Genomic DNA, 27,792 nt, shown 5'->3' on the forward strand with positions numbered 1-27,792 from the left:
CCTGCGCAATTTTCTGGTTCCTTTACAAGGACCGGGGGCCAAAATGGAGGAGGCTGGACTCCATCTCCCAGCACGCCAGGCGGGGGCGCCCTCTCCGCCTCCTGGGAGGTAGAGTCGTTCTTTGCTCAGCCGGCTCAGTTTGCCTCCTTCCCCACCTTCAACCTTGACAGTGCTGCTTTCTGGGAGGTGTAGTTCGTGGCCGCCCGGACTCCAATTCCCAGCGGGCTTCGGGGCGGGAACCCGGAAGGGGAGGCAGAAGAGGAGCGAGTGGGGGAAACCCGCGTAGCCGAGGGAGCTACCGCGCGGGGAGACGGTGAGAACGCCGAGCGGGGGCTGGGGGCGCTGGAGAACCGGGGCGGGGGTTCGAGACGCGGTGGGAAGAAGGAAGAGGCAGGGGCTAAGAAGGGGCTCGATGAGGGGAGATCGCTTGGGGGCGGGGATTGGGAGGACTGGGAGCCGGAGGGAGCAGTAGAAGAATAGGTTTTGGGGAGGGGTCTTGGAGGTGGGAGACGGAGTCGAGCGTTGGAATTGTTTGTAAGGGAGCTCAGAGCTGGGGAAGGGAGTCCGGAGTTGGAGAAAGGGCTTGGCGTCCAGGCAGAGGCCCAGTTTCGAGGGGGTTAGCCTGGGGAAGGTGGAAAGACATAGGGGTCTGGGCTGCATGAATGAGGGGTTCCGGAGGTTCTGAGGGAGAGGCCAGCTGTGGGTGCTGTGGGTTGGGGCCTCTGGATTGGTTTGGGGGCAGGAGGGCAAGCTGAGATGGTGTGAGAAAAATCAGTGGTAGAATGGTTGTGTGGGTTAGGCTCCAGGACTGGGGGTGGGGTTGGGGAGCATGAGTTTCGGGGCCTGGATGTAGCCATAGTTTGCCTGGTCCAGCCAGAGACTCCGGATAAGCTGGACAGTCACAGAACTGTAAGATAATATGGCCAGAGGGGCCGTAGAGACAACCGTTTGCACTCCCATTTCTCCAGTGGGATTTAGAAAAGTGGAGTGGTATATGTATGGGCAGTCCAGCTTTCAGATCTCTTACTCTGCCACTCCTTTGTGATCCTGGCAAGTCTCCCTTCTCTGATACTCAGTGCCCTTATCAGTACTGTGGGAACGCATGTCACTGAGGAGAGGCTATATGAGATTGTTACCCTAGCTGGAAATAGGTCCTCAGTCTCAGAGCTGTTAGTGGGAAGTTCCCCACCCCAGGAATGTGACTGGGTCACAGGTGCTAATGGATTCCTTCCTTATCAGTCTAGCCCCAGAGGTGGTTTCTCAAAACCTGGAACTGATCTGAGTACACCCCAGCTCAGAAGCATGCAGGGGCTCCCCACAGTGGATTACAGCTAACATCGTTTAAGAAAGAGCCTGGCCCTGTTCTTAGATCTTTGTGTGTACTAACTTATTTGAGAACATCCTTAAGGTGTAGGTGCTGTTATTAATATCCATTCTACAGAAAGGAAGCAAGCACAGGCACAGAGAACTTAACAACTTTCCCAAGGTCACCCAGTATTAAATTAAATGGTAGACTCAGGATTCTAACCTAGACATTCTGGCTCAGATTCTGTGCTTTCACCAATGTCATTTAGTCCCTTCTCCTTGTATTGAAAATACAATGGCAAAGACTCAAGAACTGAGCAGTCTTCAGTTTGGGTTTTAGTTCTGCCATATGCTTGCTGTGTGACCTTGGGCAAGTCTTTTGGCCTCTTCTCAATTATAAAGCAGGATCAGTAACCATAAGAAGTTTAGAGGGTTCGGGGAGGTGAGCGCATAAAGTGCTTGGAGTAAGTAAGTGCTCAGTGCATGTGAGCTGTGATATTTTTTTAGCGTGAATGGGAAATTTAGATCTAGGAAAGGAGGCAGTAGAGAGGGACCAGCAAGGGAGACATCAGCCAGGCTGCCCCCTTTCTTCTCTCTCCCAGGTCACCCCCATATCCCGACTTTTCTAGTTCCCCACCCTACCATCCCTGGGCTCCCAGGATATGGGTAGTTCCCTGAGGGGGTGCTTAGAAACTCAATCTGTCCCCATTTCCCTCCTTATCCCCAGCCAAATATAAATAATTCATTCGTCAGTGCCCAGCCTGGCCCAACTCCAGGTATTTCAGCAAATAGGAAATATTTCTAACAGTTGTTCCTCCACCAGCCCCACCCAGTCCCAACCTTTTGGTCACTCCAGCCTCACAGGTAGTTTGGCGACTTTATAATTCATCTTGAAACAGTTTGGTTCATTTGATCTGAGGCTTCCTGGAGTTTATCACATAAATTCTCTGCCTCTGGATAAGACAAAGCTTATGGTTAAAAATACTGACATCAGATAGACGCAGGTACATGTCCCTCCATTGGCTGCTTTCTGTCCTTGGCCAAGTTGCATTCCCATTCTGGTCCTCGGTTTTCTGATATGTAAAATTGGGCCACAACCCAGCCACGAGACTCTTATAAGGAGTTGATGAGGTAACATATAAAATGCCTAGTGCATATGAAGCTCTCAATAAATATGAGGTCTTTGATGATTTTCATCCTTTGAAGAAAAATTTATTGAGCATGTTCTGGAACCAGAACACCCAGGTAATGGATCCTGGCTCTATCACCCACCAGCTGTATGGCTTTGGCCAAGTCACTTAACTCCTCTGGACCTCAGCTTCCTTTTCTGGAAAACAGGGCTTCACTTCTTGAGTAGTCCCATGTGTTGATAAGAGCACCTACTATGTGCCAGGGCCTGTACCAGGTGCAGGCTGACAGCCCACCTGTGGGGAGCTCGCTGTTGTCACAAAGCTGACCAGTTTTGCGGCTCTTGTGGCATTGGTGCTCATTTTTCAGGTTTGGGTTTCTCTGTTACTGATTCATATCTTCAGCCCCTCATGCTAGCTTTGCCTGCCTGTCATGACTTCAGTGTATTTTTAACACTTTGTCTCTAGCTCCCAGCGAATTACCTAAAAACGGATTGGTTTGGGGAAAAGTTGCCAACCTCACACTCATCCTTGTTCCTGTATGTCACATCTCAGTGCCTGGGGCATAATATGACACTTTTTTTCTTCCTTTTCCTTCTTTGTCTTCGAGAATGTATCTGCTTTCCAAGTTATTTTGCCTTTTCTTAAAATCTTAAATGTGTTTTCAGCCTGTACTTGTCTGAAGCTTACTCATGCGAAGTGATATTTTTACCATTTCTAGCGGCTCTGGTAAAGCTCTATTATTCTACAAGCACAGGTTTTCTATAAGGCTTGGATTGTCACCTTCTCGGTGAATCTGTCCTGATCCCTCCGTTAAGGTCATAACACCCCCTTCACTCCCAGTCCCTCTTACTCGCTGTATTTGTTTTCCCACAGTACTTGCCACCTTGAAACTTACTATATATTTATTGTCCTTTCTCTCCAGCTCGTATATCAGTGCAGTAAGGACAACGACTTCTGTCTCCTATTCCCTGAATATCCCTGATGCTGGGAACAGCCTGGCACACGGTAGCTGCTCTATAAATATCTGTTTACTTAATAGGTGAGAACCAATACCCAACAGTAACCAAGGAATTGCCGTATTTTGGTTATTTTGAGGGACTAGAATACATTTAATTTCAGAATGTGAAATGAAGAGGGGAAAAGTCTTCGGCTCAGTACTGATTTTCAAACTTCCAGGTAGTCTAACTTTTTCTTAATAGTCGCAGTGCCTGGATATTGAGTTGCTTCTCAGCGCCCAGCTGGCCCCTAGTGCTCTACTAGTTTGATCTCTGTAAATTGTCAACCAACCCAAGGACGGATGCTGTTACTATTTGCATTTTATAGTGGGGGGAAACGGAGGCACAGAAGATGAAGTACCCTGCCTACAGTCACAGTCCCAGAAGTGGGAAAGCTGGGGTGCCCACAGGCCCTGCCGGGATTCTGTCTGCATCCTGGATCTCTAGCTCCTGGAGATTTGGAAGCTTCCTACCATTTGGGAACTATTAGAAAGGAAAGCTTGGGAGGGAGAGAGGCCAGCAGACACGGGGACCAAAAAGCCAAGAAAGGGATATGGATGAATCAAGACTGTGGATACAGTGGTACCAGGAGTGGCAGAGCCAAGAGGGCAAGAGGTGCAAGACTGGGAATAGAGCCGTGGTGTCCTGCCGTGATTCCTGGGTGACTGGGCAAGTTCATTCCCTGAGCACCTGCTCTGGGCCCAGCCCATGCCGGGTGTGGCCCTGATAGCCAGAGGCTCCCCAAGGTTGGTGGGTCATCTGAGTCAGGCCTCTGCTTTTTATCATGTCCTTCCTTCTCTTTGGTTTGTTCTGTTGTTGTTGATGTTTCCAGCTTATATTGCCACTCACCTTGTTAGCTGTCAGCCCTTCTTTCCTTGTTCATTTATGTTCATTTATGAAGGCAGGCTGTCCGCAGTCCTGCACAGCTGTCCTCCTAGACACTCCCTTTACCTTCATCTGGGGAGTCCTTTTGCCTCTCTTTGGGCTAGATCTTGTTTCCATGATCTGATAAATTCCCTTTTCTTGGTTTACTGCTTCATTTTGGTGAAGCAAATCTCCAGTAGCTTCCTGAGAAAGGGTTTGTGGACACGTTTTATTTTGTTTTACAAGCTTGCATCTCTCATGGAAGGATTTTAAGCCAGGGAGTAATATGGTCCGATTTGTGTTTGGAAAGATCTCTCTGGCTACCATGGAAAGGATGAAGCAGAAACAGCCAAACTAGGCCAGTGAGCCAAGTGTGGAGGCTGGACCAGCTGTGCCTTTGAGGGGAGGTCCCAGCCTTCCAGAAACTCACAGAGTAGAGGAGGAAGAGGCCCTCATCCAGGTCATTGTCATTCAGCAGTGACAGATGACAGGCGCCGCAACAGGAGGTCTTAGGAGGAAGAGATCTGCATAACTTGGGAGGGCACTGGGATGCTCCTAGAGGAGGTGGCATCTGGCTTCAGTCCTGGGAGCAGGATTTCCACAGTTGGCCTTGGCTGGAACCAGCCAGCTTTTCACAAGAGGTCCCCAGTAGCAAATATGCAGAAGGTGGACAGCATGGCAGTGTAGGTCTTATGGAAGTGCACATTCTGATTCGGTAGGGGTAGGGCAGAGCTTGAGATTGCCTTTCTAATAACACATTCCCAGAGGCTGCGTCCCTAGGGACCACACTTCCAGCAGCTAAGTGCTTGGTGCTGTTCTAAAAGTTGGGGATATAGCAGTGAAATAAACTAGACAAAAATATTGGCCCTAGGAGAGCTTTCATTTTAATGAAGGGAGACTGACAATAAACTTCATAAACAAAGTTTATAGTATATTAGATAGTAATGCATGCTAAGGAGAAAACTAAGTCAGAGAAGGAGAAGGAGAGGGTACATGGTGCTGGTGGAGAGCTGCAGTTTCATATCAAGGAAGGTCTAGAGAGTTGATTTATGAACAAAACTGAGGAGGTAAGGGGCCAAGCGCTGTGGATACCTGGAGAAGAGCATTCTAGGCAAAGTGAACGGAGAGTGCAAAGGCCTTAAGGACCGAAAAAATGATCTATCGGGAGTGCTCGATATCCTCAATAAATGAAGTTGCTTGAGCTTCATGAACTCCTTGCTTTCTGGAGTCAGCCCAGCTCATTTGGCCCAAAGCTCTGCCATAGCCATGTCCGAGGACAATGAGTTATGCTACGCCTCCACTTCCTAATCTTTGAAATGATATTTAAAAATAGTGAAATGATGTGAGAATTAAGTGAGTTAATATTTGTAAAGCACTTAGAGCAAAGCCTGGCTCACATTGAATGCTCAAGTGTTAACTGCTGTTGTGATCATCATTTTCTCTCTAATATATTCATGTTGGTCATGATTGTTTATTTGGATGTCGGCCCCAGTACCAACCAAGGGCCAGCACACAGGAGGACCTCTGAATGTTAGACTCAGGATGTAAAACTGGATTCTTCAATTGTTGGGGGCATTCCATCAAGTGTGTTGACTGTGTGGTTCAGGTCCTTCCTAATTTTATCTTTTTCAGTCGATCTCTTACGGAAAGATATGTTAAGCCTTCTCATTACAGTTGTGAATTTGCCAAACTCTCTTTGTCATTCTGTTTTTACTTCATACGTTTTGAGGCCATAGTATTAGGAGCATGTATCTTGAGAACTTTTGTGGATAATGGATCAGTTTGTTCTGTCACTGTCTTTGTCTTTAATAATACCTTTTCCTTTTGTTAGTTTTTTTTTTTAAGTGGTAATGTCGCTCCTCTACTTGTCTCTTGGTTTATATTTACCTAATCAGTGTTCTTCCATCTTTTCATTTTCAGTCTTTCTGGGTCATGATGTTTTACAATAAATGGATCTTCATGGAGCTTTCTGTAAAAGCTGCCCTAATGTAGGGCCTTGTGCTGGGCTCAGTGTGTGGGAAGTTAGAAAATTCTGCCCCAGTGACCTAGGACACAGACAGAACCTAGGTATGAAGCAGAGTTTACACTGCCACATGGAAGTTTAGGCCACAGGGAAGGGAGCTTTGATCCATTCAGTCTCATGCTGGGCAGTGCTGCTGGGACACTGTGATGACCGTGATAGCTTTGGCCCTTCCTCCCTTCTTTCTTCCCTGGGCTGCACTATCCTGTGGAGACAGATCCAGCCCAAGACAGTGATGACACAGAGTGGCCGGGGCCAGGACCTGGAATCACAGAGGTTCCCCTCTGGGCAGGTGGAAGGTTTCCAGGAAGGGAGCTCAAGGAAGGCCTCTCTGTTCTGGTTACATTGAGGCAAAGACCCTAATTAAAGAAGGAATTAATCCACGTGGAGATCTGAGGAAAAGCATTCCAGTTAGCAGGAGCAGCAAATGCAAAGACCATTTAAAGGAAGAGCTTGGTGATTCTGAGGAATAGAAAACGAGGAGGTCTGTGTGGGAGCCCATAGGTGGAGCCTGAGGGCTGGGGCAGTCAGAGGGTTGTTAGCTTCTTGGAGGAGGGGATGCTGAGCTGAGACCCCAGAGAATATATAGTGAAACAGTAGAGCACAGTGACCTGGAATCAGATTCCTTGGGCTCATATCCCTTCTCCAACTCACACCAGTTCTTTGTGACCTTGGGCTGGTTAGGCAACCTGTCCTGCCTTGTTTTTTTTTTTTTTTTTTTAATCTATGCAACAGGGATGACAGCAGCTACTGAAGATTAGACAGGGTCTGAGTGTCTACTCTCTATGTCAGATTGGGTGCCTACCTGGCGCACTGAGGATGTGGAGGAGTGGGGAGGACTGAGGCTGGAGCAATGGGGTACCTGGGCTTTTCCTCAAGGCACTGAGGAGCCATGGCAGGTTTTGGGCAGGTTAGGAACAGGGTCAGGTTTATACTTGAAGAAGACCCTCCTGCCTGTGATTGTGGCATGGTCGGAAGAAGGCAAGGCTGGGGCAAAGTGGTGGGGGGTATAGGTGATGCCCAGATAGGTACCTGCAGCAGAACCACCTTTGTGTGTCTCATGAATAGACCTGGCATTGCAGGGATCTGGACCAGTGCTGTTCAGTGGAAAATAATGCAAACTGTATGTGTAATTTAAAATCTAGTAGCCACATTTATAAAGTCAAAAAGAGATGATAAAATAAGTTTTATTTAAAATACATCCAAAATATTATCACTGTAACAGGTAATCAGCATTCAAAGATCATTATTGAGTTATTTCATATTCTTTTCCTTTACTAAATCTGAGTTGGATCTGGGGCGCCTGGTTGGAAAGGCTGAAGGGAGAGGTCCTTTTGGTCACATGGCTTGAGCCTTGAATGCCAGGCCCAGAGGCTTAGACTCGGTGCCACTGGAGCCATTCGCAGGGTTCTGCCAGTTGTTTTTCAGGGTGAGGTGATCCCACTGCCATTTCCCTTCTGCCGGAAATTTCGGCCCCCAGGGTTCCCAAGTAAAGCTTTCAGATCTTTCTGCTCGCTTCCTTCCGCCCTGGAGTCTTCAATCCCCAAGCTGCTTAGCCCTTTAAATCTCAACTGTCAATCGTGGCTCGTTTAGAGGGAATGTCATGTAATAACCTCTCCTTGAATGCCGTGGCCTCTGTCCTGGCTTTGTTCTTCCGTTTAGCTGGAAGTTAGGAATTGTTCCATGTTCTCTTACCCTCTGCTGTTTCCACACCCTCTCCGTCACTTCTCGCCTACTCCTCCCTCTTTCGAAGTTGGGCCCCTTCGCCAAGGCCTTCCTTATATGGGCACGGCCCCGAACGGCAGCCACTCATTGGCTGGAAGTGTCACGCGCGCGTCTGTCAACAAAGGGGCGGAGGGGAAACGTCGCGCGACAGCCGGAGGAAAGGAGCGAGGGCGGGGCAGGCTCTCTTCTCTCTTGTGCGCATGTGTGCCACCGGCACCCACGAAGCAGGGGGCGGGGCTCGCGCGTGAGGGAGCTCTAGGGGCGTATCTAGGCTTCGAGGGTCGCTTGTGTGGGATTGGCGGATTCTGGGGATTTTTATAAGATTTGGGGGTTCCCTTTGCATTTAAGCGATGTATTTGGGCTTGGGGAAGTGTTTGTGTAGGTGTGGGGAATACTCGGGGTTCCATTGAGGTTTGGGTTTGTTTGTTTTGTTGTGGAAGGTTCTGTTGTGGAAGGGGTGTCCTTTGTGGTTTCAGATATTTGGTGATATATGATTTAGGGAGCTCACGGAGAGAGTTAGAAGTGAAGAATCCAAGAGTACCAGTTATGGCGCCAGAATGCCTGGGCTTTTTTCCACCTTGTCTGACGCCAGATTTGGGATTCAGCCTTTCTGTGCCTCATCTGGGCACAGAGACACACTAATACACCATTTGCTTCAGAGGAACCAGGGAAGGTTAGGAGGAATTGCTGGCACAGTACCTAATAAGCTCACAGAGAGCATGCAGTGAGCTTGTGTCTTCTATTACAACATTTGTGAGGTTTCTTTAGGAGTATTTGGGGAGGTCCTACAAAGTTTGGAATTGGTCTTATGTGTTAGGAAGGTTTTTTGTTTCAGTGAGTTATTTTGTGGTTGGAGGGCTTCTGTGGAATTAAGAGAACACATGTCGGGGTTTAGAGGTGAGCATAGGATTTCAGGAAATTGGTCGTTTGGGGCATCTGTGTAGTTGGGAAATTGCCGTGTGTATTGGAGTTCTTGGTGGGCATGAGATTTGTGAGGGGTTCCATGAGATTGGGGCTTTCCATGCTGGAGGGGCTATTTATAAGTTTGGAAGTTTGATGTAGGATTTGAAAGGGTCTGGGCATTTTGGGGGGCATTGATATTCTGTCGATAAGGGTAGGAACTGATTGGGGGATTTCACGGGTGGCCAATTGTAGAGTAATAGGATCTACAGAAAATGGCCTTTGCTGTGTTAGCATCTATTCCTGGACATTTAGATGTATTGGTGGTTGGTAAACTTAGCCAAAAACTTAGTTTTAGGAGCTGTATGATTTGTCTAGCAAGAAACTGATTTCAGCAGGGGCTGTAAATATTTGAGGGATAGGTGGTATTAGGGATTATGGAGGCTAAGGATTTTTAGGGTTAGGATTCTCTTTGTGACTGATGTCTGTGGGTGTTAGGAGGCCATCTAGATTCTGAATGGTTTCTACAGGACCATGAAGTGATGGGGTTTTAATGTCATCTGTGGAATTGAGAGGGACAGTCTTTATTGCAGAGTTCAGCACACTTTTCCCATAGTGGTCCAGATAATCAATATTGTAGGCTTTGTAGAGCCATATATTCTCTGTTGCAACCACTCAATTCTGCCATTGCAGCATGAAAGTAACTATAAGCAGATGAGCATGTTTCAATAAAACTTAATATCCAAAGACAGGCAGTGGACCAGATTTGGCCCATGGGCCATTGTTTGCTGACCCCTGGTCTATAGGCTTGTGGAAGGTTCAAGGTTTGGAGGGTATTTTGGTTTCAGGATGTCTGGAGGGAGATGAGCAGGGAAGGATTGAGACTGAGAGATGTGCCACTTGTTCATCCTGCAGTAGAAAGCGATCATGTCAGACTCCTTAACACAGTTGTCTGCAGATTGGCTCATGCACCCATAGCCATTGCAAAATAAAATGGTCATTATAAGACAGCCCTGAATTGAAAAGTGGAGAAACCCAAGTTGGAGGGCCTGGTTTTGTGCCATGTAACCCTGCCCTCCTCTGAGCCTCAGTTTCCCTGTGTACAACTTGAAGAAGAGGCTAGACTAGCAGGCCTTATCCCAGGGATTTGTGGCTATGCTGAAGAGAATTACCTGCACAGTCTTGTGCAAGTGTGTGCATTTTTCTGGATGAGGATGTGCAACTTTGAGATTATCAAGGAACCCCATGAACGAACAAAGTGAAGAGCCAGTTTCTTAAGGGCCTGTCTGGCTCTGACCCCACATTTTCTTCCCCCACCCAGCCCACCTCGTTCCTTCCTGTGTGGGCTCAAGCAGCCATGGCCGTGGGCAGGGCTGGGAATTCTTGCCTTTTCAGGAACTGCCTACAGGGTGAGCAAATAGGAAAAGGAGGAGCTGCCTGTCAGTTGGTACTTTCACTTAAGTTCTGAATTGTGAGTGGAGTATGACCTGTAGGGTTGGAGCAACCTGCCAGCTCTGGTTGTGCTCTAGGTATTTAAAGACCACATCCCATCTCTTCAACCCTCCATTTGCTCACTTCTGCAGTGGAGCAGGAATGGAGTCTTTGATGATCTAATTTGGTCTGTCCCCTCAGGAGCGGTTGAGGTTGGGGTGGTATTGAGAGGGCAAGCTGTTCCGCAACCTCCTCTTCCTGTCTCCAGGTGGCCTTTGGAGCCCCCCACTACCATCCAGGTCCTGAGAGGCAGTGCACTCCTGCCTTCGGCTGCCATTCCCCAGAATGGACCGTGGTGGCCTCCTGCCCTTCCAGCTGTGGTGTCCCCGGCCCTTTGGCACCTATTCACAGAACCAGCCACGCCCACCTTCCACGGCCCTCAAGCCTTCAGCCTGCTCTGAGCCAGGCAGTGGAGCTGAGCCAGACCACGGGCCTGCTCGCTCAGAGAACACACCGCCCGCCTTGGCCACGGAGGCCCCAGCCTCCCAGCCTGCCCCTCTCCTCTCAGCAGCAGCTGCTGGCGATGAGGGTCGAGTCCTGCTGGACACATGGTATGTTATCAAGCCTGGAAATACAAAGGAGAAGGTGGCTTTCTTTGTGGCCCACCAGTGTGGTGGGGGTAGCCGGGCCAGCTCCATGAAGGTCAAGGGGCACTGGGGCAGTGACAGCTCCAAGGCCAAGCGAAGGAGGCGCTGTCTGGAGCCTACCAAGGCTCCACCTGACCCAGGGGGCCGGGAGGGGGCCCCTGCTGCTGAGGGGGCCCCAGCCTCAGCTGGTGAGGACGTAGACCTGCTCTCTGTGGCCGAGATGGTGGCTCTGGTGGAACAGCGGGCTGCCCTGGCCCTGCAGAACTACCCGCGCCCTGGCACCCCAGCCCCTGTGGTCTTTGTGTCAGCTGAGCAGGGTGGGCCTGCCAAGGGCCTGGGGTCGGAACGGCGGTCTGGTGGTGGGGACTGCAACCGTGTGGCAGAGGCAGTGGCCCACTTTGAGGCCCAGCGGGACAACCCTCCAGCCAAGGGCCTCCGCAAGGAGGAGAGGCCTGGGCCAGGCCCTGGGGAGGTACGCATCGCCTTCCGTATCTCCAATGGCCGAGAGCCCCGGGCACCAGATGGCAGTTTGCCCAATGGGAGCGGGGGCCGGCCCAGTTGTGCCTACCCTGGCAGCCCAGGTCCTGGGACCCGAGCCAAGGACAAGATCACCTGCGACCTGTACCAGCTCATCAGCCCCTCTCGGGATGCCCTCCCCAGCAACGTGGAGTTCCTCCTGGCTAGGGCGGATGAAGCCAGTGAGGGTGAGACCCCAGCCCCTGCCAGGCCCGAGGACACTCCCCCAGCTCCCCCTCCACCCCCTGCCCGGGACTGTGGAGCATCAGGCTTCCACGTGGATGTGGTGGTGACAGGCGTGGTGGACGAGTGCATCTTCTTTGGCAAGGATGGCACCAAGAATGTGAAGGAGGAGACAGTGTGCCTGACTGTCAGCCCTGAGGAGCCACCCCCACCTGGCCAGCTCTTCTTCCTCCAGTCCCGTGGGCCAGATGGGCCCCCGGAGCCACCCCCAGCTGACTCACCAGCCACGGCACCGGGCCCGGACGATGCAGAGGGGACAGCGGACACCTCCCTGTGCCGCCTGTACCGGCACGTGTCGCACGATTTCCTGGAGATCCGTTTTAAGATCCAGCGGCTGCTGGAGCCGAGACAGTACATGCTGCTGCTGCCCGAGCATGTGCTGGTCAAGATCTTTAGCTTCCTGCCCACACGGGCCCTGGCCGCCCTCAAGTGCACCTGCCACCACTTCAAGGGCATCATCGAGGCATTTGGTGTGCGTGCCACAGACTCACGCTGGAGCCGAGACCCACTGTACCGGGATGACCCTTGCAAGCAGTGCCGCAAGAGATATGAGAAGGGCGATGTGTCACTGTGCCGCTGGCACCCCAAGCCCTACCACCATGACCTGCCTTACGGACGTTCCTACTGGATGTGCTGCCGCAGAGCCGATCGTGAGACACCTGGCTGCCGCCTGGGTCTGCACGATAACAACTGGGTGCTGCCCTGCAATGGACTGGGCGGGGGTGGGGGCCGGACTGGCCGGGAGGAGGGTAGGTGAAGCCGGGGGAGGCGGGGGGAGAGCCCACCATGCCCACCCCCGCCCCCTCTCCCTGGGAGTCAAGGGCCAGGACTGGGTCACCAGCTTATACCCCCAGTCCAGGCAGCGTTGATCCCCTTCCAGAACTGAGATGGGGTTCCGGGGGGTGACCCAAGAAAGCACTCTGATTGACTTACCCCTATTGGTTTTCTACTTTTCAGACCCAGGGCCGTGGACCCTCAAGTAGGGTGTTTTTTATCAGCATCTCAATTTCTTCTCTATTCAACCCCAATACCCTCCCTGCCACTCTCTACACCCTAGGGACCCACCAGCAGGGAGCAGACGGCAGCTAATCTTGGTACTACTAAAGGGTTCCCCCATTCTGGCCCCCTTCTGCGCCCTCCCCCCTTCTCCATCTCTGGAGCTGTATCCGTATCCTCCCAAAAGGCTGCAGCACCCAAGGTTGGTACCTCTCCTGACCTACCACACCAGGGCTCCCCTCTAGGAATTGGGGGGGCATCAGGTCAGAGATCAAATTTGGCACTTTTCATGGCAGCCTGCCATTTCTAGATGCTTTCCCCATTGAAACAGTAAAAATCACTGTATTTTTCCCCTTAACCTCAAGCTACCGGTCTCTCCACTTCCCTTAAGGGGGAGGAGAAAAAAAAAGTTCAAGTAGAAAATTCCCCTCCTCCCATTATTTAAACTATTGCCATCACTCTCCTCTCCCGCAAAAAGCTGTGAAGCCCTTTGCCTCGCTCTTGACAGCGTGGGGGGCCAGTGGGCAGGGACTGTGGGTTGGATTTTCTGGGTAGTTTTTCCTTCCACTGGGTACTTGTTCAGGCATTGGGGTCTCTCCTTCCCCAGCCACATGTTTCTTTAGAATCCTTTGGTCAACTGGACCTTGATTTTCAGGCAGTTTGGGGTATTTTTGTTCTGTTTGGGGTTTCTTTTGTTTTTGTTTTTTTCATCCTTGTGGTTCTGGAAGCTTCTAGCTTGTGGCATCTGACCAATTTTGAATTGGTCCTTTCTATAAAATCAATATTTATAAGGCTGGGCCCAGACTGGTTTGTGTGTTGTTCCAGGAGGGGTTTTGGGAGAGAAGGGAGCCATGGGTCAGTGTGTGGTACGGTGGATAAGAGCGAGGATTCTTAGCCAGGTCCCTCAGCCTGAAGTACTTACGACTTTTCATTTGTGTCAGTTTGGATTCAAAAATCTTAAAATGGTAGTAACTTAAACAAGATAGTTTTTATTTCTTTAGAAATCCAGGGTTGGGCAGGAATGGTGGCCCTGAAATCATCAGGAACCCAGGCTCCTTTTCTAAGCACTAGTCCGTCATTTTTTGGTTGTGGCCCTTGCCTCATGGTCCAATATGGCTGCTAGAACTCCAGCCATCACCATTTTCAGGAAGGAAGGCCCCTTTCTTTTCAGAAGTACTACACTGTATTTCTGTATACATCTTACAGGTCAGAACTTTAGCCATATGGAAGGGCTGCAAGGGAGACTGGGAAATGCAGTCTTCTACCTGGATCCATTATGCCCCGGCAAAAAGCTCTTTTACTAAAGATCACTATAATTAAAGCTTAAAATATCCACTCAATTACTAAATAAAAGCAATTAAGACATTTTCAAAACTCAGGTATAAAAAGATGAGGGGAAAATGGATATTTACAGGCAACTAACAGTTTCTGACATTCTTATCAGGGAATCAAAATTTCCAGAGACCAGGATATACTGTAGTAGTTATGTAATATTTAGATTTTAGAATCAAAGAGACCTGGGTTTGAATCTTGACTTGGTTTAAAGGGACTTCAGTTTCTTGTGAAGGGAAGACCAGATGATTTGGACTCTCCATCTGAAAACAGGAAGTAAAAAAATCTTAAAAGCATCAAATAGCCAGTAAAATACAGTTAAGGACACATGAAGCCAAAAATGTAAGGGGAAGATATGTGGGACCCTGAAGCCACTTTTGCTGTGAGGGCATCTGCTGATGTGGACAAACCTGGGTTTCCTATTTGTAGACTTACTGGGACAAGCAGACAGAACTCAAGACCTCAGCCTGCCCAAGGTAGGGAATCTAATAGGGGCTGAGATCCCACCGAAGCACAAACTCAGGTAAGGGTGATCCAGAAGACTGCAGAGATGTTCTAAACAGTGTGGAGAGCACAGAGCAGGGGAAAGAAAAAAGTGTACCCTGAGAATTTCCGGTCACCGGCTGGCCCTTGGCTCAGGTTTGTAGCCCAGGTTCGCATCACATGTGTTCCAGGGTGCTTCTAGCTGAGATGTCTGGCAGTAACAACCATAAATCCTCTGTTGGAAGGAACTGTTGAGTATAATCCCTAGAAATTTTTCGGACAACGAGTAGTACACAGTCAAATAACCAAATGCTTGGAGTAAAGGAGCATGAGCAAGAACAGCAGAGACTAGCAAAAACAGACCCACTAAGGCTTCAGGTGGTAAAACTCAGTCAGATTAGAATGCAGGTATCCCCTATTTTCTGAAAGTATTCATTACAGCCACCTCCCTTCTACATTGTAACTGTTTTCACTAACCAAAAGAAATCTGAAGAGTTTCAGTGTTCACAGAAGCTGTTTCCCTACTAATGTAGGGCTTTTGTAAAAGTGAAGTGCCCTAATTTGAACTTTGGAAAGCTGGGAAATACTCTTGGCTCTATGCCATCTTGGCTTAATGGAAAGCATCATAGGAACTCTCAGCTTTAAGATGCAAGGGAAACCTGTACAACAAAAGCTTGGGAATATCTGCAGGGGACCCAGAACTCAATAATGGCCTGGGATATATTAAAGGGAAACCTACAGACATGGTAAGCAGAAGTAAAAATTCAATGGCTAGGCTAAACAGCAAATTAGATACAACCAAAGAAAGACCAACTGAACTAGAGTTAGATCCAAAAGTTAGCACAGACACGGAATATGAAGGAAAGATTATGGAAGAGAGTAGTAAAGTTTTAACATGTAATTGTCATTCTAGAATCAGGAGAACAGTACAGAGATATTTAAAAACATGATGGTTGTGGTTCCAGACTGATAAGTGACACTAATAAGCCCAGTGAGTCATAAACAAGCTAAACAGAAATGTACAACTAGACATGTTGCAGTGAAAGTATCTAGCTATGTGATCTTAAGCAATTGATGTCTCTGAAGATGTTTCTTAATTTGAAAAATGGGAATACTGACAGTTCTTCAAAAGATTGATGTGTGAGATGTCACCACCTAGAGAGCTTGACTGTGCTTATCAAATACACCTAGTGGCCCCTACATAGTGTGAAGCCAGGGGAGCCCAAGTTTGGGTAACAAATGGGAGCTGGGGGAAATACCACCCTGCCAAGCATCAGTAGCCTCATCTGTAAAATGGAGCTAACAATCCTTACCCTGATTCAAGGGTAAATGTGCATCAGACCCCCTTGCTTAGTGCCTGGTGTGTAGTACACTTAACCTTGCAGGGAGTCACAGGCCAGAGGTGTAAGTGAACACATGGCCTTCCCTCTAAAACAGATGAGGGTCTCACCTACTTCTGGGATGGCTGTGAGGCTAAGGAGAGATGGTACATATTTAAGTGTCCAGCACCATACCTGCCACAATGAACAAACAAACTGTCAAACAGGTTTGAGACCCTCTTGCCACTCTGGCTGTTGGTGTCTGTCAACTTCCATTTCTGCACCCTGACTTCCACCACTTGCACCTAAGAGGTCATTAGTCACCCTACTCCATGCACTATAATTTACAGCCAATTAAGGGCCTCAGGAGGAGCTACTTTTTGTCAACAGCCTGTTGGTCCTGCAGAGATGTTTTGGGGGAGGAAGGTACGCCAGGGGTGTAAAGTGGGTGAGAATCTGGACCCTCTAATAAACAACCAGGTCATAAATCTTAGCCTTAGCTACCTCCTTTGCAAAACAAGAACTGAAATTGTGCCTTTTAGGATTTAAGGGTGGGGCACTAAATGAGTTGATATATGTAAAGTGTTCATGGTGCGTGGCAAATTGCAGATGCCCAGTAAATGCCAGCTACCATGGAAGAATGTGAATCGAAGACCTTCTGTTTATCCTCTCTCTCTGATAGTCTGGGGGTTCTCTTGAGTCCTCTCCAGCCTCACGTTGGCTGGGAAGGCCAGTGCTTGCCATCACTACTTAGTAATCCTCCATCCTGGCCTGGCATCCTTGCTGCCCACCAGAATCTCCATTAAAACTGCAGGCACAGAGCCCAGGGGCCCTCCACTTTATGGTCTTTGGGGTAGGTCTGCCGAGCAGCTGTGAGTGCACCAAACTATAACCATAAGGACAGCATGTCCCCAACTTGCTGACCAAGAGACTTCCTCAGGTGCTTGTTAGAGTCCCATCCCGTCCCTGGAGATCTGACCGAGGAGGTCTGCGGTGGAACCTAGGAGTCTGCATTTTTGCACCCCAGTCAAGTCTGAAAATGAGGGTTGGGAAATTGTTCTTAGGCCATCATTAGAGTCGCAGTTAACACCCATCTTGCACTCCTCTACCCACAACTGAGAGAGAAAGAACAGTCTGGTAAAACTAGTTTGCAGTGCATCCAGGTCTGTCTGATTCATTCCTTTCATAGATGGCACTCACACTATCAAAATCCAGTGTTTCCCAAAGTACCTTCTGAGGTATCCTTGTTCAATGAGGTGCTTCCTAGTAAAAGGGTTCCATAGAAAATACTTTTGGAAAACACTGCACATTCGAAAATTCACATTGTGCAACGAAGAAACTCATTTAACGTCTTCTCGCCCTGTTTTGATCCTTTTCCATGCAACACCTATTTTATGCTAATTCTGCAGAACATGGTCTGTGAAAATACTGGTTTATTGCCCATTGATTGGGTCCAGCAGACTGGAGTTTGCAAGCGTTGGCTTTCATCTCTTCCTGCTTACCAGCACGTCCTCTGTGGACCCCACATGGCACATCCGTGTAAGTTAGGTTGGGTCTGCAGCAGTAGCAGAATTCACTTGGTTGGGTGGTGGTGCTGGTCCAGATGCCAGTCCATGGTTGACTAAAACAGAACAGCATGGTCCCTGCAAATCTTTGGACCAAGTGTTTCCTTCAAGGAAGGAGTCAAATGCATTCCTTTGGCTCTACCACACTGTGGTCTCCATTTCTCTAAAGGGTGACAACTTGAGAAGGTCAAAGGAGAGAGAGTCTCCCAATCATGGTACAAGCAGAGCTGAAGGTATCCAAAAGGACAAGCCAGCACACCCAAGGCGAGCCAAGCCTAAGCTGTGCTGGCTCCAGGTGCCCCTGGCACATCCCCCGCTGGGTGCTTCTCCTTCAGAGTCAGCCAGGGAGGCTAGAGCCCCAGGTATTCAGCCAGGAACACAGCAAGGATGCGGCTCAGGTTGTGTATCGTGGGTGGGTGCAGGTTGGCCTCAGAGTCGTCAGGCGTGTGCCAGACAGAAGGGAACGGTGTGGGGATGAGATGGAGCACCGGAACCCCTGAGGGGGGAAGAGGAGGCTCAGTCGGGCCCGCCGGCTGACCCAGCAGTCCAGGCCAGGCCTGGATAAGCTTGCCTCGCCCTGCCCAGAAGATACTCTGTTTTGGCACTTGAACTCTGAGCAATGATTTAAGTGTGTGAGGTCAACATATTAGCTTAAAAAGTATATCCAGTATATCTATTGTTTTCATAACCCAAATCAGAGAAACTCAAAAGTTAATGGACATGGATGACAAGAAGGAAAAGATGTCTTTGACCCTCCTCACCAGGCACACATTAGACTTTTTTCCTTGTCTTTACTAATAGTACTTACATGGTACTTGTTCCAGGCCCTAGTCTAAGGCCACACACACATACCATTTTATCCTTACAATAATCCTCTAAGGTGGGTACTATAATTATCCCCATTTTATAGATGTGGACACTGAGGCCCAAAGGCAGAGTGATTTGCCTAAGATCTAATAGACAGCACAGTCAGAATTTGAACCCAGACCACTTGTCTCCAGAGTCTACTCCTGTGATAGGAACAGGGGTTCCCATCCTCAGAGCAATTCCTTCTGTCATTTGTCCAGATTTCTAATTATCTGTACGCCCACCAGACAGGAGTCAGGCAGCTTATAGTTCATCACTGTATTCCTGACACCTAGCCCAGTACCTGCCTTGGAAGTATTCACTGAATGAATCACTAAAGAAGCCACTGTCAAGAATGCAGACTTGTTGAATAAACTAGAGTAAAAATTTAAAAAGCAGCTTTTAGCACCTACTATATGCCAAGCACTGTGTAAGCAGCCATTGTATATACCTAATCTCATCTAACCCTCCAAATCTGTGATTATGAATATACACATACATAGGTGTTGGTATGTGTACATCTCTTCATTTTCCAGAAGAAACGGGCTCAGAGGCTAAGTGATTTACCTTAGGTCAAACAGTGGTAAGCTGCAGATCCTAGAACTCAGACCTGTCCAAGTCTAGAACTTGTGTTCTGACCTCCTTTACCAGATGTCTTCAACCCTAGCTATACATCAGAATCATCTGGGAGCTTTGTAAATATAACACAGAGGCCCAAGATTGCAGTTGAGTCAGCCTGAAACATGACTGGACATTTTTTTAAGCTCTTCAGGTGATTCTGCTGGGCTCCCAGAGCCTTGAAAGGGGAACAGCTAGAAAAAACTCTGCAATCACTGAGGCACAATAATAGCTAACATTTCCTGAATGCTCACTATGTGCAGGGCACTAGTCCAAGTAGCACCTTTATACATATTAGTGCATTCAGTCCCCCCAGCAACTCGGGCTATTATTATCCCCATTTTACAGATGAGAAAATTGAGGCATAAAGCCATTAAGCAACTTGTCACCAGTCCCCAGCCCAGGAAGGGGCCAGGGCCAGTACCTCCCTCAGACCTTCACCCTCCACTCCTGTAACAAGTACCTCTGCGGAGGAAGGGGATGTGGTCGTCTTCCACAGAGCCAAGGGGCTCCCCGGGCTGGAAGTACATCACTTCCTGGGGATGAGACTGCAGCAGGTTTAAGCGGTGCAGGCGCTTCTCTGGAGGCAGTGGGGATTAGAGAGCAAGGGTTAGCCGCTCAGGAGTCAAAGGTTTCCCTGCTTATAAATCAGAGGAAGGTAGGGGACCTGGGGGTAAAGCACTGATGATCCCAACAGGAATGAAGGTTATCCCTTACTGCTTTACTATGTTCCCAGCCTCATTTATGCCCTCTGAGTCTAGGAGATACCCTATTATCATTGCCATCATACTCATTTTACAGATAGGAAACTGAAGCTTGGAGAGATGAAGCCACTTGCCTGAGTTTAAACAGTTGGTAAGAAGCAGTCAGAATTCGAACCCAGGGCTAGCTCACCCAGGGACCCTGTTTGTGACTGCTGTGGGATCTTTTTGTTTCTGCCCTAGTGCCTTAGAAAAAAACTAGGGAGGCAGAGGGAAGCCCGGATGACCCCTTAGAAGACAGTGTCTGCCCCACTGGCTCCCTCCCGCACCCCAGGCTGGTGTCTGCCTCCACCTTCACCCTTACCGATGCTCCTGAGCCGATAGAACCAGCGGGCCGTGTGAGGGAAGTGACTGTAGAAGGTCGGACTGGGGGCTCCCAGGAGATCAAGAAGCATGAAGAGCACCTAGAGAGAGAGTCCAGGGGGGATGCTGCCAACCTCACTGACACCCTCTCCCTCCCTGGCCAGAACCCAGTAGGCCCTGGTCTTACAATAGCCTGGATCCTGGTGGGGCCAGGACTGTGGGGTGCAGACTCCATGAGCTGGGCCAGGTGCCGGGAGCCATAAATGGAGTCCTTGGGTCCCCATTCCTTCAGCGCCTCTTCACCGTCGAAGAAGAGCAGCTGCAGGGTCACTGGGGCTGCCTGTGGGAGCCGGTTGTCAGGGCCACCTCAGTGCCAGCCTCGGCCTCAGCCCACCCACGTTTCCTGCCTGTTTGTGCAGCTGAATAGCGCAAACTAGGTCTCCTCACTTGTAGAGCTGGTGGCCAAGAGTACAGACTGAGCCAGACTGCCTGGGTTCAAATGCTGGCTCAGCCAGTTTGCAGCTGAGCGGTGATGGGTAAATTACTAACTTCTCAAAGCATCGGTGTCTTTATGTAGAATAACCACAGTTCTAATAATAACAGTTTTAATAACAGTTCTAATCAGAATAGGATTCAAATCCAGGTCCTAGAACAGTGCCTGGCATACAGTAACTAAATAAATGTTAGCTCTAATTATATTGTTATTCCTCAAGCTCATTTAGCAAGAGAGACCCACAAGTGAATAATCATACAGACAATGCAAAGCAGTTGGGATGGATGCTTCCAGGAACTACAGGGCCCTGAAAGAGCACAGTACACAGATGGGGGACAACTGGGCCTGGGAAGCACGCCATGTCTGTTGGGAAGGGATGGTTGCACTGATGGTGAGCGGGAGCCAGCCTGACATAGTGGAACAGAGGGAGGAGCACTCCCAGGCAAGGAAGCAACAAGGACCAGTGCTGAGCCCAGAGGTTTGAGAAGAGGCCCGAGGGATCAGCAAGGGCCAGGGAGCTTGGGTTGTATTACAGGAGCACTGGGAGTTCATGTTTTCATTCATTCATCCCTCACAGTTTTACTGACATCCCACTTTATGCCAGGCAATGTTCTGGGTCCAGGGACTACAGCAGAAAACCAGAGCAGCCAAGTCTCTGCCTGTACGGAGCTTATTCTACTTGGGGAGTTGGACAAGCAAACCACCATAAAGCATTATAAAGCATGGGATAATGACAGGGAGCTATTTTAGGGTGGGTGGTTGGGAAGGCCTCTTGGAGTAGGTGACGTCGGAGTGTACACTGGAATGAAGCGTAGAAGCCAGCCAGGAAGAAATCTGAGAAAAGCACATTCTAGGGAGGAGCAAATAGCAAGTGCAAATGCCCTGAGGTGGGAATCTTGTGGGTTTGAGGAACACAGAGGAGGTGGGTGGATAGAGTGGAGTGAGTGAGGGGTGAGGGGTTGTCAGGGTTCCATCTCATCAGGGAGGTGAGACTTGAGAGGTCACAGGGCACATCTCATGGCTACTCTAAGGATAGTGAATTATGCTTGGAACAAGGTGAAAGCCATGGGAGGGTTTTGGGCAGAGGAGGGACAGGATCTGACATTCAGCAGGTAAAAGGCCCCTGTGACACTGTGGGTGGAGTGGAAGCAGGAAGACAAGTCCAGGCAGGTGGCTTGGACCAGGATAGAGGTGGCCCACACCCTCCCCACCACTACCCTACCCCCACTCCTCACCTGCTTCTTGGCTCTGCTCAGCTCCAGGTCAAGGGCCTGAACCAGCTCCAGTAGCAGGGCACAGGGCACAGCTGAATCCGTGGCCCCCACAAAGGGGGCCGAACCAGAAGGGAAGAGCTTAGAGTCGTAATGGCAGGCAAGGGTGAGGTGACGGGCAGCCCCCGGGTCCAGCGTGGCCACAACATTGCCAAAGTCCAGTGGTCCCAGGGGTGTTGAGGCTGTGAAGGGGTCCAGTTCCACGTGCCAGCCTGCTTTCAGGGCCCGTAGTGTGGCCTCCAAGAACTAGAGGCAAGAAAGAGGTTGGAGGGTCCTTGGGGACTGGGGAAGAGGTTGGGAGAAGGGCAGTGTGACCTCAGCCATGGAGAGTCCCGCTTTGGTTCAAATCATTCCCTTGACACACTTCTGCTGAGTACTTATTGAGTGCCAGGCATGTAGTGACCCCACCTCTTGATGCTAAGACTGATCACAACCTCACTCTTCAATAACACTCACGGTGTGCCAAGCCCTGTTCTAGGAACCCTGCTGGGTAGGGACTATCAATGGCTCCATTTTGTAGATGAGGAAACTGAAGCACAGAGATGTTAAGAAACTAGTCCTAGGTCACACTCCAAGTGGCTGAGGTGGAATTTGAACACCAGCAGTATCAAACGCCTCCCAGTGCTTCCCAGGAGGCAATATAGAGATGTTACAGCACCAATTCTGGAACCCACCCATTTGGGTTGAAACCCTGAGTATACCACTTATTAGCGGTGGGATTTGGGCAAAATGCCTCACGGCTGGGGCTCAGTTTCTCCATCTGCATAATGACGAATCACACTGGTACCCACCTCATAGGACTGCTGCTTGTGTCTAGCACATAGTAAGCTTTTGGTAAGGGCAGTACAGAAGACAGTACAGCCTGGTAGTTACCAGGGTGGGACTCTAGAGTCAGATTAGCTCCAGTCAGAGCCCCAGCTATCCCTCTTAGCTGCTTTGGGATCTGAGGCAGAACGCCTATTTCCCACTCCCTCCCTGGCAGGCTGAGGTTAGGGGTTGGAGGTGGGGCCCATTACCTTTCGGACTTGGAGATTGCCTGGGCTGCCCGGCGTCCGCACAACCAGCAGAGGGCGCAGAAAAGTGTTCCAGAGACGCTGTGGGTCAAGTTGCCCCACCACCCTCCGCAGCTGGGCTTCGGGGAGGCTTCCGATCAACCGGCCCTTGGGAGGGTGGGAGGAAGAAGAGAAGAGCGGAGCGTGAGAGCAACCATCATTCCGACTCTACTCCGGGTGCCGTCCTCCCTAGGAAGTTAGATTTCCTCGTAATCCCGGCCTCCAGCATCGGATATTTCTAGGATAAATCTTAGACTCAGGAACTAAGTCCCTCCAAGCCACTCAGGTCCAGCCCACCCCAATCCTGACAGAGAAATCGAGGCCCAGAGAGAAGGAGGAACTCTTCCAAACAGTTGACTTTAGGATTAGAACGCAGAACTTCCAGTCTTACTCCTCCTCCTTACCCTTCCTCTTAGGAGGAATCACTAATAACAGAAAAGCGCGAAGCATCATACTGTTATCAAGGGGCGTGCGTTCTAATGACCGACACTGCGGCACCTGCGCCTGGGGCCATAGCATTAAAGCCACGCCAACCGGAGACCTTAGGGAAGGGGAGGCGGGAAATGAAGGCTCTCGCGGTGCTCGCGACCCCACCCGGCCTCACCCCCAGCTCCCGGCCCCGCGGCAGCTCCTCAGTCCCGCGATGCCAGCTGCTCCAGATGGTGTAGAATGCCCAAGCCACTGCCAGCGCCAGCAGCAGCAGGGGAAACAGCTGCGCCCGCGGTAGCAGGCGGCGCTTGGGCGCCGGGGGTGGATCCAAGAGGCCGCGTTCCCCGAGCCTGAGGCGGGGTCGCCCGCGGCCCCCCGAACGCATGGCAGCCTCGCGCTGAAACCGGTCGAGGACCGCGGAGCGAGTTTAGGCCCAGCCAAGTCACACCCCCTGGAACAGTTAGACCAATGAAAAACAAGAGCGGCTGCATCATCCCAACCTCCTGTAGGCAGCAAAGCCAATGGGGACGAGAGTTGGGGACACGCCTCCCTGCTTCCCTGGGGCTTTCGGGGTTGGTTCCCTTGAGTATTGCACAGCCCAAATGGGAGCGCGACAGGGTAAAGGCTCCGCCTTAGCAGAAGAGGTAAAGCCAATGAAAAGCGTTTGATCATGGAAAATTCGACCTTCCGCGCGCAGGTCCCCGCCTCTCCCGTAAGTAGTCAAAGGATTGGTTACTTGGAGTCGGAAAGGTCAATAGACACGTAAATGAGTCGTCCCCGAAGGAAAAGGGGCGGTGTCTGTCCCTGGAGCGTGGAGCTGATTGGCTTCGGAGAGGCCGCGCCCCCGAAGGCAGGGCCGGCGGGTATTTGGAAATGGAGTGTCCTTTCCCTCCTTTAACCTGTGCTGTTCTACAACTAAATGGTTTCAGTCGGACCCGCCTTCTTTCTCTTTCCGTTGTCGTGAACATCCGCCCCGTATGGCCCTGAATGGCCTCGAACCACTACGCAAAGCTTTTACCCTTCTTCTGCGCCCAGGTGGCGGAGATCTCTATGGCAACAGGCCACGTCCCATCCTCTGGTTGGGTTTGCGCAGGCGCCTACGGAAGTAGGCCGCAGGAAGCGGAAGTCCCTCCTCTTCTTCCCTCTATCTTCGGAGGCCAAAGCAACGCGGAGGAGACGGCAGTGACCTGGAAGCACCCCCACCGCTACCATGTGAGGCAGGGCTACGTTTGGTGGCGGGAGTGGGCTTGAGGGTGTACATTTGGACACTTAACAGTGGAAGGGGATGGGCAAGGCGGGGGCGGAGGCAGAGATCGCAGGGGTAAAGTGCATACTTTTCTCCTGATGAATTTGAGAACCGGCATGGGGCCTTTGACGGATCCGGAGCTCGGGTCGGGGGGCAGAGCTTTATCGGATAGTGGACTGGGGGCTTCCCCAAATAGTCTTGATGAAACGAATTTTAAGGGGAAGCGATTTTAAGAGTAAATAAACAGTGGGAGAGGGGAGTGCGGACTTCAGGGAGTAACGATTTGCTGTAAGAAGCTTATCCGGATCATTTGCACTCAGGCGTTTGGCTTTGAGACCTGATTCTAGACTTTAACGGATAACGAGTCACCGTAATGGTTTTACTTATTTATTCATTCAACAATTATTTATTAAGTACTCATGTGTCAGGTACTGGTTTAGACACGTGAGATAGATCAGTGAATACTACCACCACCCCGGAAAAATATCCCCTGATGAAGCCTATGGGGTGGAGAGAGGCAGGCAATAAATAGTGATAATAAACAGGTGTTTGGTCGCCAGGGCTATGAATACAGATCAGACCAAGGTGAAAACAACGGGGAATATCAATTTTGGGCAACAATAACTAGCTAGCACAGAAGGACACATTGAGAAGAAGGCAGCACTTAAGCAAAGGCCTGAAGAAAGTGAGAGAGTGAAACCGCAAAGGTACCTACAGAGGTATCCAGGCAGAGGGAAAAGCAAATGCACAGGCTCAAGATGAAAGTTTGCTTAATATCTTAAAGGACCATCCGGGAAGCCACTTGGCTGGAACGGAGTGAGAGAGGGGGTCAGGTGTGGGACATTTTTAAAACTTTGGATTTTACTTTTATGTTGAGATGAGAGCTATGGGAAGATTTGGAAGAGTGAGACGGTACAACTTTGACCTTGGCACAACTGCCAGGACTGCTCTGCTGAGAACAGGTCATCGGGGAGCATGGATGGAGGCAGGGAGACCAGTAAGACTTTAGGAAAGAGCTGATGGAGGTACGGGCAATATGATTTAGGATGAAAGTGGTCAGATTCTAGATATATTTTAGAGGCAGTTGACAGGATTTTGCTATCAGGATTTGACAGACTGACTACAGGATATGAGAGAAGAAAAAAGAGTTCAGTTGATATCAGAGTTTTTGCTCAAAGAACTAGAAGGATGTTGATGAGGAAGGCTATGGATAGAGCACTTTGGCATTGTTAGGAGATGTGGAGCTCGACCTAGGACATGCAAGATTGAAAATATCCAATAGGCATCTGAGGGGTGATGCCAAGCAAGAGAACCAAGCAGGAAGTCGGTGTGTTGGGTAAGATTGGGGAGACAGTGCAATGCCATGACTACCTGCTGAGGCTCTAGGCCCTCTCACCTATGGGTTCCATATTTCCCACTCAGGAGCCTCCTCAACAAGCCCAAGAGTGAGATGACCCCGGAGGAGCTGCAGAAGCGGGAGGAGGAGGAATTTAACACGGGTCCGCTCTCCGTGCTCACTCAGTCAGTCAAGAACAACACACAAGTGCTCATCAACTGCCGCAACAACAAGAAGCTCCTGGGCCGTGTGAAGGCCTTCGACAGGTGAGCGCCTGGATCTTGAGAGGGGCCCTGTCCTGTCCTGGAGAAGCAGTCCCAGCTCCAGCCTCAGGAGCCCGGGGTATAAGCATCTTAAAACTCCCAAGGTGTGACCATTTCTTGTTGCCCCTCCAGCTGTGCAGTGCAGTGGTTATGGTCATGGACTTGGGGTCCACTCTTCCTGGGTTCGAGTCCCTACTCTGCCTCGTGGCAGCCATGAGACTCTCTCTCTTCCGTACAGTGGCAGTAATCCTGGTGGTAGCAAAGATTCAATGACTAAATAGATGTGAAAGTCGTCAGAAGTACAGCATCTGGCACCCAGGATGCTCTTAATCAGTTTTCACAGTTCCTACATAATTAGAGCATCTGCCCATGCCAGGTACTTCTTTAGGCTTCAGAGGCACAGCGGTGGCTAAAACAAATATGGTTCTGTACTCAGGGAGCTTAAGCTGTAGTAGGGAAGCTGACAGCAAGAACACAAATGATGTGTCATAATGACAAGTGATAAGTTCTGTAAAGAAAAATAAAGCCAGGTAACAGGGGAGGGGGTGCTGTCTGAGATGGTAACGTCGGAGGTCCCAGAGGAAGAGGCTGCAGTGAACGGACCTGAATAAAATGAAGGGGCTGGCTAGGGTGCGAGTGTTTCAGCCAAAAGCAACGGCAAGTGATTTTTCCTCTCTGGGCCTTAGTTTCCTCATTTGCAAAATGTGTGTCCTAATAATGCCCCTCATCGACAGTTGTGAGGATTAACACATGATAAATGCTCAATATAATCCACAACCTTCAGTTAACATTTGGGAGGTGCTTTCCTCTCAGCAGTGTGGTGAGGCTTAATTCTAGAACATTTCTGCCGTTAGCTATTCTGTGACCACGACAAGTCTGACTCGGCCTCGGTTTCCCCTTGAGCAGAATGAGACCAGCAGGATGTGCTGAGCAGGAGGCAGGTAGACCTGGGTTTTAAGCTGCCTTTTTTCCCTTTTCCCCTCACTTCCTCCTCTGCCCCCGTACCAGCCTCCTGTCCAGCCTGCCACCTTGGTGTATATCCTGCCACATCCAGGGGTTCCTTTGTGATGTTTGTTAACCACTGTACTGAGGTATAATTACTATAATCCTATAATCTCTCTAAGTACTTTACAAGAATGCTGTGTTTGTTCGTTTATTCTTCAAAACAGCCTTATGAGGTAGGCAAGTGAATGGCTCCATTTTTGAAGGAAACTGAGGCACTGGGTGAAGTCCTTTGCCCACGCCTCAACCTGAGCACTTGCAGAGGTGGCCCCAGCTGGTCCCGGGGCCAGCACCTCCCCCACAGCATGCTGCTGGATGGGGAGGCAGTACCGGGCAGAGGAGGGGTGGTCAGAGGCTCCCCCGCCATTCCCGGTGTCTCCCCGCCCCCTGCCCCACAGGCATTGCAACATGGTGCTGGAGAACGTAAAGGAGATGTGGACCGAGGTCCCCAAGAGTGGCAAGGGCAAAAAGAAGTCCAAGCCAGTCAACAAGGACCGTTACATCTCCAAGATGTTCCTGCGTGGGGACTCAGTCATCGTGGTTCTGCGGAACCCGCTCATCGCTGGCAAATAGGGGCTTCCTCCCTGCCGCCAGACCTCCTCCCTCCCTTGTCCTGCAAAGGCCTGCCCTTTATGGTGGGAATAATAAAGTCCTGTGTTTTTTTCTAGTGGCATCTGTCTATTCTCAGAGCCTTGTGACTG

General features: G+C 50.1%; 3 protein-coding genes across 8 annotated transcripts; 2 read left to right on the plus strand and 1 right to left on the minus strand.

Moving 5' to 3' along the window:
* The first annotated feature begins 185 nt into the window (after window positions 1–185).
* On the plus strand, window positions 186–13,567 carry FBXO46 (F-box protein 46). Of its 4 annotated transcripts, none has more exons than XM_036886050.2 (2): window positions 186–313; window positions 10,639–13,567. In XM_036886050.2, exon 2 carries the CDS (start codon window positions 10,716–10,718, stop codon window positions 12,531–12,533), a length of 1,818 nt encoding a protein of 605 aa, XP_036741945.1. In that variant the 5' UTR covers window positions 186–313; window positions 10,639–10,715; the 3' UTR covers window positions 12,534–13,567. The 4 variants fall into 4 exon arrangements, with proteins under 4 accessions (XP_036741945.1, XP_057349386.1, XP_036741946.1 ...); XM_057493403.1 differs by having other exon boundaries at window positions 275–313; window positions 10,572–13,567; XM_036886051.2 differs by lacking the exon at window positions 186–313 and adding an exon at window positions 844–3,474.
* Window positions 13,568–13,741: 174 nt separating this feature from the next.
* QPCTL (glutaminyl-peptide cyclotransferase like) lies at window positions 13,742–23,863 on the minus strand. Of its 3 annotated transcripts, none has more exons than XR_008994170.1 (8): window positions 23,420–23,857; window positions 22,780–22,923; window positions 21,728–22,009; window positions 20,187–20,339; window positions 20,001–20,100; window positions 19,399–19,515; window positions 17,409–17,967; window positions 13,742–16,060 (listed from the first exon to the last, which is right to left on the minus strand). XR_008994170.1 is itself a non-coding variant. In XM_057493407.1 (8 exons), exons 1-7 carry the CDS (start codon window positions 23,627–23,629, stop codon window positions 14,721–14,723), a joined length of 1,137 nt encoding a protein of 378 aa, XP_057349390.1. In that variant the 5' UTR covers window positions 23,630–23,863; the 3' UTR covers window positions 13,742–14,367; window positions 14,706–14,720. The 3 variants fall into 3 exon arrangements, 2 of the variants coding, with proteins under 2 accessions (XP_057349390.1, XP_057349389.1); XM_057493407.1 differs by lacking the exon at window positions 17,409–17,967 and having other exon boundaries at window positions 13,742–14,367; window positions 14,706–14,851; window positions 23,420–23,863; XM_057493406.1 differs by having other exon boundaries at window positions 13,742–17,967.
* A 456-nt stretch (window positions 23,864–24,319) lies between these two features.
* On the plus strand, window positions 24,320–27,764 carry SNRPD2 (small nuclear ribonucleoprotein D2 polypeptide). Its single transcript, XM_036886055.2, has 3 exons — window positions 24,320–24,456; window positions 25,913–26,092; window positions 27,490–27,764. Coding segments are annotated over exons 1-3 (357 nt in total). The 5' UTR covers window positions 24,320–24,454; the 3' UTR covers window positions 27,665–27,764.
* The last annotated feature ends 28 nt before the right edge of the window (window positions 27,765–27,792 follow it).

Source organism: Manis pentadactyla, chromosome 15 (genome assembly GCF_030020395.1).
Source record: "Manis pentadactyla isolate mManPen7 chromosome 15, mManPen7.hap1, whole genome shotgun sequence".
Lineage (NCBI taxonomy): Eukaryota > Metazoa > Chordata > Mammalia > Pholidota > Manidae > Manis > Manis pentadactyla.

What these genes read in the sequence shown, in the direction of transcription:
- FBXO46 (XM_036886050.2), top strand. Translation starts at nt 10,716, where the DNA reads ATGGACCGTGGTGGCCTCCTGCCCTTCCAGCTGTGGTGTCCCCGGCCC.
- SNRPD2 (XM_036886055.2), top strand. An exon ending in CGTGTGAAGGCCTTCGACAG is followed by an intron (nt 26,093 to 27,489) that starts GTGAGCGCCTGG and finishes CCTGCCCCACAG; the next exon opens with GCATTGCAACATGGTGCTGG.
- QPCTL (XM_057493406.1), bottom strand. Translation starts at nt 23,629, where the DNA reads ATGCGTTCGGGGGGCCGCGGGCGACCCCGCCTCAGGCTCGGGGAACGC. An exon ending in CCACCAGGATCCAGGCTATT is followed by an intron (nt 20,101 to 20,186) that starts GTAAGACCAGGG and finishes CTCTCTCTCTAG; the next exon opens with GTGCTCTTCATGCTTCTTGA. An exon ending in CTATCGGCTCAGGAGCATCG is followed by an intron (nt 19,516 to 20,000) that starts GTAAGGGTGAAG and finishes CACTGCCTCCAG; the next exon opens with AGAAGCGCCTGCACCGCTTA.